The 14,173-nt window shown below is 41.1% G+C and overlaps 1 protein-coding gene across 1 annotated transcript; it reads right to left on the bottom strand.

Moving 5' to 3' along the window:
* Positions 1-6,899: 6,899 nt before the first annotated feature.
* LOC136234965 (aluminum-activated malate transporter 4) lies at positions 6,900-10,627 on the bottom strand. The gene is made up of 6 exons (XM_066024474.1): positions 9,998-10,627; positions 9,784-9,921; positions 9,418-9,684; positions 9,187-9,323; positions 8,941-9,087; positions 6,900-7,698 (listed from the first exon to the last, which is right to left on the bottom strand). The coding sequence occupies exons 1-6, from the start codon at positions 10,392-10,394 to the stop codon at positions 7,048-7,050; spliced, it is 1,737 nt and encodes a 578-aa protein (XP_065880546.1). The 5' UTR covers positions 10,395-10,627; the 3' UTR covers positions 6,900-7,047.
* Between the last annotated feature and the right edge of the window lie 3,546 nt (positions 10,628-14,173).

Raw genomic sequence — 14,173 nt, 5'->3', positions numbered from 1 at the left:
TGCGATTGCTAGGCTAGTTCGAAGGAGATCTAGATGCCCGATAGGCCGTTGGGTAGCATATAGATGCTCTTGCAGTGGGAAACGCATCGTTGTGCCCGCTTTAGAGCAATCGATAACAATATGGGATTGTTGGTCGATTACGTAGGCGACCGAGATGCTCTTGCAGCGGAAAACGCATCGTTGTGCCCGCTTTAGAGCAATCGATAACAATATGGGATTGTTGGTCGATTACGTAGGCGACCGAGATGCTCGATAGGCCCTTTGGATAGCATATAGATGCTCTTGCAGCGGAAAACGCATCGTTGTGCCCGCTTTAGAGCAATCGATAACAATATGGGATTGTTGGTCGATTACGTAGGCGACCGAGATGCTCGATAAGCCCTTTGGATAGCATATAGATGCTCTTGCAGCGGAAAACACGTTGTTGTGCCCGCTTTAGAGCAATCGATAACAATATGGGATTGTTGGTCGATTACGTAGGCGAGCGAGATGCTCGATAGGCCCTTTGGATAGCATATAGATGCTCTTACAGCGGAAAACGCGTTGTTGTGCCCGCTTTAGAGCAATCGATAACAATATAGGATTGTTGGTCGATTACGTAGGCGAGCGAGATGCTCGATAGGCCCTTTGGATAGCATATAGATGCTCTTGCATCGGAAAACGCATCGGTGTGCCCGCTTTAGAGCAATCGATAACAATATGGGGTTGTTGGTCGATTACGTAGGCGACCGAGATGCTCGATAAGCCCTTTGGATAGCATATAGATGCTCTTGCAGCGGAAAACGCATTGTTGTGCCCGCTTTAGAGCAATCGATAACAATATGGGATTGTTGGTCGATTACGTAGGCGAGCGAGATGCTCGATAGGCCCTTTGGATAGCATATAGATGCTTTTGCGGTGCGAGGGCCGAAAACAGGGAGTTCGCTTTCGATTCTCGTCAATGTGAGGTTTTTCAACAAAACACAAAGAAAAGAACGAGAAACTTTTATTGATGATTTTCCTTACAAGCTATTGATAATACTTCTTCAATGTCTGTATATTCCAGCTATTGTCGTAGACCAAACCGTCTAAAGAGGCGATCTTGTAAGCTCCATTTTGGAGAACGGTGTCGATCTTGTATGGTCCTTCCCATGATTGGCCGAGCTTGCCCTGAGCCAATGGGGACTGTGCAGCTGCGGCGTCTCTGAGCACAAGGTCCCCGACTTGAAAAGTGCGAGGGCGAACTCTCTTATCGTGATAACGCGCTATGTTCTGTTTATGGGCCGTGATGTGCAATAGAGCATTGAGGCGCTCTTCCTCTAGTCGGTCACTAGCTTCCGCGAGCTCTGCGTTATTGTCGACCTCTTCGAAACTGGTCTGTCGGGGGGAGCGAAGGATGATTTTAGATGGTGCCATTGCTTCTGCTCCGTAAGCGAGGAAAAAAGGAGTGCGTCCTGTTCCCAAGTGAGGGGTAGTGTGGTATGACCACAATATTGCCGTAATATGGTCGGGCCACGCCCTGCCTTGGTCGGAGAGGCGCGTTTTGATTCCTCGCAGGAGCGTCCGGTTGCTTACCTCAGTGAGGCCGTTGCTCTGAGGGTGCGCGACCGAGGTGTATCGTCCTCTGATACCCTATTCCGCGCAGAAATTGCGGAACTGACCGCAGTCGAACTGCCTCCCATTATCCGTGATGAAGGAGTGAGGGATCCCGAATCGGTATATGATTGCTCATTTGAGAAAACCGATCACGTTATCAGCTGTTATCTTGGCAATTGCTTCAGCCTCGACCCACTTGGTAAAATGATCGACCGCCACTACAACGAAGCGCTTTTGAGCTAGAGCCATCGGGAAAGGGCCGAGCAGGTCAATGCCCCACACCGCGAATGGCCAAGGTGTGATAATGCCCTTGAATGGAGCCGCCGGGGCATGATGAGTGTTGGCGTGTAGCTGACATGCCTGACAACTGCGAACTAGACGTGTTGCATCGGAATCCATGGTCTGCCAGTAGAGCCCCTGGAGCCGGGCCTTCTTTGCAATTGTTCGGGCGCCCTGATGTCAGCTACAGACGCCCTGGTGAATTTATTTTAGACAGTGATCACCCTCCTCCTCAGATATACAGCGCAACCAGGGATGCGTGGCAGATTTTCGATAAAGTAAGTCTTCATGCAGTGCATAACGCCAAGAATGTCGGACAACGAGGGACGCCTGCATCCGATCTGCGGGGAGTGTTCTGTCCTGAAGATATCTGATAATTGGACTTCTCCATCCCCCTGCCGCGGCATCTGCCAGATCGATACTTAGCGAGCTTTCTACGCGAATGGCCGGGGCCCCGGTGACCTCAATGATAGTGTTCGGGTCATTAGTCTGTTCGCCCGTTGCAAGAGCGGCGATAGCATCCGCTTCCTCGTTCTCCTCTCGTGGTACCAGTATGAGGTCGAGGGCTATTCCTTTCGTTTTGAGGTCGTTGATCAAGGATGTGGCGAGGGCTAAGTATTGGCACATCGTCGGATCTTTCGCCTTGTAGGTGCCGCTGACGTGGCTAACGACGAGCTTTGAGTCCGAGTATATCGTCAGCTGTCCATTCACTATGGTTTTCGACAATCTAAGAGCTGCGATCAAAGCCTCATACTCTGCCTGATTATTTGTGGTTGGGAAATTGAGCCGGACGGCGTACCGCATGTGAAGATTGTTGGGTCCTTGAATGGCTATGCCAGCGCCTGCCCGTCCTGGAGTGCAGGACCCATCTATGCTCATAGTCCAAATGTCGCTGGTGCGAGCCGTTGTTGTCTTGGGGTTGGCGGTAGATGAGCTGGTGAATTCGACGATGAAGTCGGATAGTACCTGAGCTTTGATCGTCGTGCGGGGCTCAAACCGTACGTCAAACTGGCATAGCCGAACGGACCAGTTGGTGATTCGTCCGGAGACCTCTGGTTTTTGGACAGCCTTTTTCAGCGGGTAATTGGTTCTGACCACAACCGGGTGTGCTTGGAAGTACGGTCTCAAACGCTCTGACGCTTGAGTTATAGCGAACAGAGCCTTTTCGACTTCGGAGTATCGGACCTCGGCTCCCTTCAACACTTCGCTCAGAAAGTAGATTGGGTAAAGCTCCGTCCCCTCTTCCTGAGTTAAAACGACTCCTACTGTTTCATCGGCGATGGTGAAGTATAGGTGAATATCCCGCTCTAGTACTGGCACCGACAGCAGCGGGGGAGTGGCAAGGAAACTTTTGATGTCGTTGAACGCAGCCTGGCAGTCCGCAGACCACTTAAAGGGATGCTCCTTTTTGATTGCTTTGTAAAAGGGCAAACACCGCTGTGCCGAGCAAGAGATGAAACGCCCCAAAGCGATGATCCTTCCGTTGAGTCTTTGAACCCCTTGCAGGTCACGCGGTGGCTCCATTGCCAAAACTGCCTCGATCTTCGTGGGGTTAGGCTCGAGGCCCTTTTCTGACACCACGCAACCCAGGAACTTACCGCTGCGAATTCCGAAGAAACATTTCTCCGGGTTTAGTTTAAGGTTATAGGCTCTAAAAATCTTAAACACCTCCGCCAAATCTCGCGGATGGTCGCCTTCCTCGGTGCTGAGGACCACCATGTCATCGATATACACTTGTACTGTCTTGCCAATGAGATGTGCGAACATCTTATCTACCAATCGCTGGTACGTGGCTCCCGCATTCTTTAACCCAAAAGGCATGACATTGTAGCAATACGTGCCTTCATGCATGATGAAGGAGGTTTTTTCAGCGTCGGCTGGGTCTAGAGGGATCTGTTGGAACCCTGCGATAGCATCGAACTGAGACAAAATCTTGCGACCAACAGTTTGATCAAGGAGCTGATCTATATTAGGTAGCGGGTAAGAATCCTTGGGGCAAGCTTTATTAACATTCGTAAAATCTACACACATGCGGTACTTTCCGCTGGCTTTCTTTACAAGTACAACGTTAGAAAGCCAGTCCGGATAGTTAACCTCACGAATAAACTTTACAGCTAGGAGTTTGTCAATCTATGCCTTTACTGCGACCTGCTTGTCCTTTGCCATGACTCGCATCTTCTGTTTTAAGGGTTCGACGGAGGGGTCGATGCTTAGCTTGTGTACTGCTTGATCAGGTGAGACCCCTATGATGTCCTCGGTGCACCAAGCGAACACATCTGAGTGCTCTGACATGACAGCTTTGATTTCGTTGGCCAAAGGGGACGCGAGCCTGGTCCCGATCTTTACAGTCTGGTTATCCCCGAGGACACAGTCGTCGACCGGCTCGATAGGCACGGGATTGTACCCTCTCACGTCCATCAGACCGTCCTCCAGGTAGAGCGTTGTCCGGGGCTGAGTTGCCTCCCACTGCAATCTTTTGGCCAACATGCGATCTCCTTGGATGGCGATCCTTCCGTGCTGAATTGGCAAGGTCAAGCACAAACTGGAGATATCAATCGTGGCTCTCAGGGCAGCCAGCAGGGGCCTTCCGATGATGGCGTTGTAGGCCAGTGGGATATCGACCACCACCCACTCTGCAGTCTCCTCGGTTTCCTCGACTCCTTCGGCAAAAATAGTAGGCAATGTGATAACTCCCTTGATCGGGACTTCGATCTCCGACAGGCCGACCAGAGGGAAAGTTCCGGCTCTGAGGGCAGTGTGAGTATTCTTCATCGCGCGGAGTGCCGTCCAGGTGAGCAGGTTCACCGAACTTCCCGTGTCTACCAGTACCCGGTGCGTTTTGAAGCCGGCGATGTTGATAGTCACAACAAGAGCCTCCGAATGGCTGGTCCGGAGGGGTGGCTGTACCGTCAGGGTCTGCCCGATTGCCTTCCTCTTACGGGAGCTCTCCGGTGGTGCGAAGAACGCTGATACCCCCTCCCTTATAACGTGTATCTCCCCATGGTACCTCGGCCGTTTTGGCTCCTCTGGTCGACCTGCTTCCCGCCGCTTCGGGCTCTGCTCCCTTTGCCTGGTCGCCTTCGGTGGCGCGCCTTGCTTCGTGATCCGCTCGATCTCTCTTTGCAGCTGATAGCAGTTCTCCGTGGAATGGCCGGAGGATTTGTGATACTTGCAGTACTCTTTTTCTGCACGAGTCTTGTTCTTATCGGCGGCCGGAATTTGCTGTGTGAATCGGCGAGGTTGGCTCTGAGTAGCATAATGTACCTCCTTGCCACGGGATCGATCTCCTCCAAGTTTGCCCGCTCGGTCCGAGCCGGAAAAGGCATTGGGGCCTCCTTGCGGGCTCGAGCTTCCTCACGTACCTCTGGGATCGGCCGGCCTTTCTCCTGCTTGTGCGTGTCTCCTCTGGCCTTGTCCCTTTCTGACTCCTCGTAACCAGCGGGCCGGTCACAGTCATCGTATCTGACAAAGGTTTGCGCCATGGTCATGAGCTCTTCGAAAGATCTTGGCATTTTTCGGAAACATTTCTGCTTAAGAGGCTCGCATGAGGTCCCTTTTGCCAGAGCGTCATGAGCCACCTCCAGGTTGAGGCCCTTAACTTGTGAGGCCATATAGTGAAACCTTGAGAGGAAGTTGCGCAGAGGCTCAGTTGCTCGCTGCTTGAGCCCATTGAGGTCTGAACTGATCTTCCTAACCTTCACTGCTGCGGCAAACCGGGAGAGGAAAAGATCTTTTAGGAGATCAAAAGAGTCGATTGATTCTGGAGCAAGTCCTCGATACCACTCCTGCGCACTAGACGAGAGGGTGGTCGGAAAGACCTTGCACATGATGTCCTCGTCCTTCGAGTATAAGTTGATGGTGCTCATGAATGATGCCACATGGTCGTTCGGGTCCTCAGTCCCTGAATACTGTGATAATCAAGGAGCTTTCCAATCCCGTGGGAACCTTGTCTCGATGATCCTCTGCACTAGTGGCGTTTTGCTGGAGGTGATGCTTCCTCCCATGACGCCTCCGAGGGCCATTTTGTCTAGAATACGCTGGATTTTTAGTTCCAACAAGTCTTCGCTATTCGCGGCCACGGTCTCCTCACGCCGCGCTCCGCCCTCACTGGCCGTAACGGCCCCGGCTCCTCTTCCTGCGATGACCACTGGCCCCGCGGGCTCCCCTGGCAACGTCCCTTCTCTTTGCATTTCTGCTGCCTCTTTCAGGTATTGCCAGATTTTGGCGTTCTCCTCCTGCAAGCTCCTTTATTGGTCTATGATCTTCATCTGAGCCGCCGTATGAATCGCCTGGGTTGTCTGAAAACCTTGGATTGCACTAAGGAGTTGAGTAGTGTTGTAGGTCTCTTCTTCTTCAGGGCTCACTTCCTCCATTAGTGGCCCTAGGTTTCTGGGGGAAATTGGAACGTTCGGAGTGGAACGCTCGGCGTGCGTCATGGAGCTAGTTGCTCCCATTTCGGGTACTGTAGTCGGGGCAGATTCAGTAGGGGTCTGCATTTTGTTTGAAGCTCCGAAGTCACTTGTATTCCACCTTCACCGCACCAAATAATCTGGGAATGCGGAATAGTGATCCGGGGCTCCGTCGGGGAGGTCTTGCCTTTTCGTGGATCGGCCCTGCGCGGGGATCGGTCCCTGCGGATACTCCGAAGATTAAGACAGTTAGTTATTCTTAGAGAGCTTTTTAATCTAGTGTGAGTGAAGTAGAGAGGTTATGAGTTACCCGATCCGTGCTTCTTCCTTTAATGGTCTATTTATATCGGACAAACTTGGACCTGGGGGGCCCTCTGCTTCTCCGACGTTGGTGGGCCTCTTGGGCCTTAAGGTGATAATCTGAATCAATTCTTTTTCCGTTTCATGATTTCCCATTTTTCCCGTTTTCACATTTTTTTTTTTATATTTTTATCATTTTCGCGTTTTTTCTGTTTTCACTTTTTTTCCATCTTTTTTTTCGTTTGTACAATGGAATATATATACATATATATTTAAAAATTAAATAATGGGAATTATAATATTTTTTTTTAAAAAAAATTAAGTAAAAGCAATATCGAACGAGGAGCTAAAGAGAAACCAAAACCCCTCTAGACAGTTAGAATATTCTGAAGCATCTACATAAGTTTGAAGTCAAACAGAAATTAGTATATGATACAAGACTCAGTCAAAATTCCATAAATAAAATTATGATCTATCCACAATTTTACTTGTTAAAGTGAAACCATCTTTTTATCCTTGTCCAAAATCCAACATTGATTCTTTCAATTGGTGATGGACCAATGAGATTGGGATCCCCAAAATTTGCTTTCTCACTAAGTTGTTCAAATTCATCAACAAGGTTTTGAAGTCTGGCTACGAACTCTATCAACAATGATGCAAATGTTGCCAATGTTAAAGAGCTTGCACTCTCATATACTCTTGATTCCTGATGAGTAAGCACAGGACCCGGACCGATGAATGGCAGTTGTGGCCATGATGGCTTAGCTATACCCTCTGTAGATATCCATTCTTGTGCTGAACGATTCATGCTTATGTTTATGTTCCCATCATCCCACGTTTCGCTAATAGAGTTTATCAGTTTACTTTCATTGTCCTTCACTTCATTTATTGTATCTTCAAATTCTTTGGTTAATCTCTCAGCTGCCCAGCTTTCTGAGTTAACAAGGAGGTAGGATTTTTCATCTATTTTCATCTGCAACTCTTCTGCTGCTTCGTGCACTTCTACCAGAATGTCTCCTGCCATTAACTTCTCCATCTTTTCTACTTTGCTCCCAAGTTCCCTTAGTAATTTAGCCCCGACATTGCCAACTTTCTGCAACTCATTGCGAAATACTTGCCTCTTTTCTGCTGGTGCCTACAATTATGATAAGAAAATAGACTTCAAATGACTAAAGTTATGAGCTTGAAATGTGCAATTCATACCAAAGTCTTTAACAAGACGAATCATGTATACTAGACAGAAGATTGCATATAGCAGTTGAGGTATGTGCTCTTATAAAAACAATACAACAATTTCTCCATATTCTGTTTCTTAACTGCAACCTTATGCTGTTTCTTGATTCAAAACTACATTCAGTTCCAAACGTAACAACAAATACAGCGGCAACCGTTGTCGGAGATTAATATAAGATATATGATTGGACCTTAACTATAAGTTCAAGCTTTTAGTTCAATCGGTTCCATAACATGGTATCAGAGCCTCGAGGACCAAACGGTCGAGGGTTCGAGTCCCGGCAACCTCATTATTGTGTGGAGTTAAAAACACATGGCGGGATGGGCCTGTGTTGTGCACGCTGCAAGTCCAAGGGGCATTTGCGTGTGGGGTGTGTCGGAGATTAATATAAGATCTATGATTGGGCCTTAACTATCAGTTCGAGCTTTTAGTTCAATCGGTTCCATGACATGGTATCAGAGCCAGTGTGACCAAGTGGTCCTGGGTTCGATTCCTGGCAGCCCCATCTATCAGCTCGAGCTTGGTTCAATCGGTTCCTTGACATGGTATCAGAGCCTCGTCGACCAAATGGTCGAGGGTTCGAGTACGGTCGAGGGTTCGAGTCCCGGCAACCTCATTAATTTGTGGTGTTAAAAACACATGGCGGGATGGACCTGTGTTGTGCACGCCCAAGCCCAATGGGCATTTGCGTGTGGAGGTGTGTCGGAGATTAATATAAGACATATGATTGGACCTTAACTATAAGTTCGAGCTTTTAGTTCAATCGGTTCCATAACAACCGTAACTTGTTCTGATTATTCTATTGATCTATAGTAATCACTATATGAGTGAAAGGATGAGCCACAATTTCACTCTCATTTTTACACATTTCAGACAAGTATAAGCAGCAGACCATTATTGGAAGAAGAGCCCCTAAGTCAACATTGAACCGATCAATTGGATCCATCTACCAAAGAGAACAAATTTTCCACATTTAAGACAAGGTCGACCCCATGACTTGATTTAGCTTTAATTTCCCTTAAATTAATGTTCCCAAAGTGTCAATGTGAAAGGAAGTTAGACCATGAGAATCACATAAAAGCCCCATCACCCTAACAGAAGAAAAAGTTCTGCTATATATGCCTATATCATACGAATTGTAACCTGAATTTCTGCAAGGATGCATCCGTGCAACGCCATGACCATGAATGCACAATGCCTCAGTGCTCCACTTAATTTCACATAGTTTTTCCAAGGATAACTGAACGATTTGTATTGACCGTGAGGAGGCTCCCATATTGCAAAGTCTAACTGCAGAAACAACAAGACATAACTTGAAAATAAAACCGCATTTCGTTATCCTCGTATGGTTTCTTGACAGAAGGCATGATTTTTGGTATAAAAACATACCAGAGATTCCTCTTGGCTAGTAGATTGTACAGCTGATCTATACCCACTATAAAGTGGATCATCAGAAGCTTGGTATGTCAGGATTTTCGAAGGGATTCTTTCATATTCATAGCATTGCAGGTATCTGTTGACACAACCTATATGAAAATTGGAAGAAACAAACTAGTGTCAACTTAGATTCCATCTAGCCTAGCCTAATAAAAGAAGGATCAAGGATCAGGTGTGTCTAACCTTCTAGGGAAGAAGCAACGCCATTGAAATTTTTGACAACTAATTTGTGCAGATCCTCCCCAGCCCATATTGGGAACAGACAAATATTTACAACTAGGCCTATTCCAGCACCTATTGCAATAAGCAACAATCTATAAAAAGCTGTTTGAACAAATGTTGTTGAGCTCCCAGACACCATTACTATACAGTATGTCAACAAGAATACCCTAAATCCGTATTCATAAGACTTCATTGTGGGATACAGCTTGATGTAACTTGCACAAAATCCTGATTACCATAACAACCATATTAGTATCTACAATTTGAATTGAGAAATTAATCCAATTCCAAAGCAATTAAACGTTGTTGTCCAACTCTAACTCTAACCTGCAACAAAAATACTAATTATGACAAAAACTTCTTTGAAAACTCCAGCGTACAAGGATAGCTCTGCAATGCCAAGAGCAAGCCCACCAGCAGTAAATGTCCCCAAAGCACGATTAAATCCTTTGCAAAGCGTAGCCCCTACAAAAAGATGAACCAAATCAATAAAAAGAAGCATAAATTAGTTATATTAAAACAAGAGTAGTGATTAACATACCTACACTGAATTCAAAAACGACAACGACAGTGAGAATAGCCCAGATGGAGTACTGAGTAACATTATGAAGTGGCTCTTTGAGAAAAATGACAAGAGAAACAAGAGCAAGAGATAGCCCCATTTTAACAGCGAATAAGAATTTTCTAGGATCGTAGCAACCCATATCATACAACTCAACAAAAGCATCATGTACGCTATTCCTGAAGTGAATAATCGTATTAGAAAGTGATGAAAAACATCCGCACTTGACGACTCCATCTTGGGCTTCACCACCACTATCAGAGCTGTTAAGGCCAAAGTCAGAGTAGCCTTTTTTGGAAAGCAGCCTTTCCTTGCTCTTCTCTGCGAAATTATACCTCAGAGATCCAACTTTTGCCGCCATACTTGAAAATTGCATACACAATGAAAAATATAAAATCAAAGAATTGGAAAGGAATGGAGCATAACGGGAAGCATGTACAGTCGTTGAGAAGCATAAGTGATGAAATAAGCTTATTCAAGTTGAAGAAGAGCGGTAACAGGAAGGAAGAACACTGGAAGCGACGTCGTTTTAATGATCACGAGAGTTGAGTGGTAGTTGTAAAGACCGGTAGGCGATATGGTGGTGATAAGACATGTGGGAATGCGTGTCTCATGTCATAATTTAATGTTCACTCACGCTACTTATGAATCATAACTTTAAAAGCTGATATGATCTCACATGAAATAAACTTACGATCTCGTATCATTATGTCTAACATAATCTATATATAATATAAAACAGTAACGACGGAACTGAAGTGTCACTTTCTCCTTTTTTACTAATAAAAAATATTATAAAAAATATAATATATTAACTTTAATTATATTATTATATTTATTTATAAAAAGATTATTTTATCCGTACTATATCTAAGAGTTCTATAGAATTTAAATTAATCTCTAAAATCTCTCTAATTCTCTGCATATCTATATCTAAACGTTCTACATAATTTAAATTAATCCCTAAAATCTCTCTAATTCTCTGCATATCTATATCTAAAAGTTCTATATAATTTAAATTAGTCCCTAAAATCTCTCTAATTCTCTGCATATCTATATATAATAAAAAACACTAACGATGGAGCTGAGGTGTCACTCTCTCCTTTTTTACTGATAAAAAATATAATATAAAATATAATATATTAACTTGAGTTATATTATTATATTTATTTATAAAAAGATTATTTTATCTGTACTATATCTAAAAGTTATACATAATTTAAATTAATCCCTAAAATATCTCTAATTCTCTGTATATTTATATCTAAAAGTTCTACATAATTTAAATTAGTCCCTAAAATCTCTCCAATTCTCTGCATATCTATATAATATAAAACAGTAACAATGGAGTTGAGGTGTCACTTCCTCCTTTTTTACTGATAAAAAATATAATATATTAACTTTAGTTATATTATTATATTGATTTATAAAAAGATTATTTTATCCGTACTATATCTAAGAGTTCTACAGAATTTAAATTAATCCCTAAAATCTCTTTAATTCTCTGCATACTTATATCTAAAAGTTCTACATAATTTAAATTAGTCCCTAAAATCTCTCTAATTCTCTGCATATCTATATATAATATAAAACAGTAACGATGGAGCTGAGGTGTCACTTCCTTTTTTTTACTGATAAAAAATATAATATAAAATATAATATATTAACTTTAGTTATATTATTATATTTATTTATAAAAAGATTATTTTATCCGTACTATATCTAAGAGATCTACAGAATTTAAATTAATCCCTAAGATCTCTCTAATTCTCTGCATATCTATATCTAAAAGTTCTACATAATTTAAATTAATCCCTAAAATCTCTCCAAGTCTCTGCATATCTATATCTAAAAGTTTTACATAATTTAAATTAATCCCTAAAATCCCTTTAATTCTTTGCATATCTATATATATAATATAAAACAGTAACGATGGAGCCGAGGTGTCACTTCCTCATTTTTTACTGATAAAAAATATAATAAAAAATATAATATATTAACTTTAATTATATTATTATATTTATTTATAAAAAGATTATTTTATCCGTACTATATCTAAGAGTTCTACATAATTTAAATTAATCCCTAAAATCTCTCTAGTTCTCAGCATATCTATATCTAAAAGTTATACATAATTTAAATTAATCCCTAAAATATCTCTAATTCTCTGCATATCTATATCTAAAAGTTCTACATAATTTAAATTAGTCCCTAAAATCTCTCCAATTCTCTGTATATCTATATATAATATAAAACAGTGACGACGGAGCTGAGGTGTCACTTCCTCCTTTTTTACTGATAAAAAATATAATATATTAACTTTAGTTATATTATTATATTTATTTATAAAAAGATTATTTTATCCGTACTATATCTAAGAGTTCTACAGAATTTAAATTAATCTCTAAAATCTCTCTAATTCTCTGCATATCTATATCTAAACGTTCTACATAATTTAAATTAATCCCTAAAATCTCTCTAATTCTCTGCATATCTATATCTAAAAGTTCTACATAATTTAAATTAGTCCCTAAAATCTCTCTAATTCTCTGCATATCTATATATAATATAAAACAATAACGATGGAGCTGAGGTGTCACTCCCTCCTTTTTTACTGATAAAAAATATAATATAAAATATAATATATTAACTTGAGTTATATTATTATATTTATTTATAAAAAGATTATTTTATCTGTACTATATCTAAGAGTTCTACAGAATTTAAATTAATCCCTAAAATCTCTCTAATTCTCTGCATATCTATATCTAAAAGTTCTACATAATTTAAATTAATCCCTAAAATCTATCTAATTTTTTGTATATCTATATCTAAAAGTTCTGCATAATTTAAATTAATCCCTAAAATCCCTCTAATTCTCTGGATATTTATATTATATATATAATATAAAACAGTAACGATGGAGCTGAGGTGTCACTTTCTCCTTTTTTACTAATAAAAAATATAATAAAAAATATAATATATTAACTTTAGTTATATTATTATATTTATTTATAAAAAGATTATTTTATCCGTACTATATCTAAAAGTTCTACAGAATTTAAATTAATCTCTAAAATCTCTCTAATTCTCTGTATATCTATATCTAAAAGTTCTACATAATTTAAAGGGTAATGATATATACAGCCCTTAGGGCTGTATATTATCATTTAATAGGGTAGTATATTTATGTGTATTTCTAATATTTGTATATATTATTGTATTGAACTTTTGAATAAATTAAATACAATTGTATACTTCCAATATTTACATTAATAGGTTTTGTTGTATTTAAAATTTCAATGTAATAATAAATGTAAATAATACACTAATAAATATAAATATACTACCCTATTAAATGCTAATATACAGCCCTAAGGGCTGTATATATCATTACCCTAATTTAAATTAGTCCCTAAAATCTCTTTATTTCTTTGCATATCTATATATAATATAAAACAGTAACGATGGAGCTGAGGTGTCACTCCCTCCTTTTTTATATCATTAATTGTAATTATTAATTATATTTTTATTAATATTTATATATTAAGATGAATCCGTGCATCACGGGTCAAAAACTAGTTATAATTATATAACACAAAATGAAGTAAAAAAAAATAAAAAATACAAACCATAGCTTGCACCTAAAATTAGATGGTAATATAAATATAAGGCCTAATACACAAATAACTCCTTGAACTTGTTCAAATGTTGCAACTGCCCCCCTCAACTTTCAATTGTAACAACTTACTCCTCAAACTTGTCCAATTATAAAATATAACCCCTCAAACTTGTCCAATTGTAAAACATAACCTCAAATTGAGATTTTTTTTTACTCCGTACTTGAAGCAACCGTAAATATGTTTCTCCGAATTCGTATCACGCTATGAAATCTTCAATGAAGCTATTTCTCCACATAAACACATTTTCACCCGCATAATATCTCAAAACTTTGAAATCACTAAAAAACGAATATCAATAACAAAAAGAAGAATAATAAGTTGAAGAATTGAGGATTTGGTTACTTAAATACTGATTTTTTTGGGTCTAAAGATCTGATTATCACATTCCACGAGCGTTTGCAGCTTTTGTATTTCACGTGTTTCTTCAATTGCAGTCCGTGTCAGCAATTTGGGGTTCTGTTTTACAATTGAA

This window comes from Euphorbia lathyris, chromosome 1 (genome assembly GCF_963576675.1).
Source record: "Euphorbia lathyris chromosome 1, ddEupLath1.1, whole genome shotgun sequence".
Lineage (NCBI taxonomy): Eukaryota > Viridiplantae > Streptophyta > Magnoliopsida > Malpighiales > Euphorbiaceae > Euphorbia > Euphorbia lathyris.
This window is presented reverse-complemented; position numbering and strand designations above follow the sequence as displayed.

Coding starts and splice junctions, on each gene's coding strand:
- LOC136234965 (XM_066024474.1), bottom strand. CDS start 10,394: ATGCAATTTTCAAGTATGGCGGCAAAAGTTGGATCTCTGAGGTATAAT. Junction 9,922..9,997: donor CGTTTTTGAATTCAGTGTAG/GTATGTTAATCA, acceptor ATCTTTTTGTAG/GGGCTACGCTTTGCAAAGGA. Junction 9,685..9,783: donor AATTAGTATTTTTGTTGCAG/GTTAGAGTTAGA, acceptor TATGGTAATCAG/GATTTTGTGCAAGTTACATC.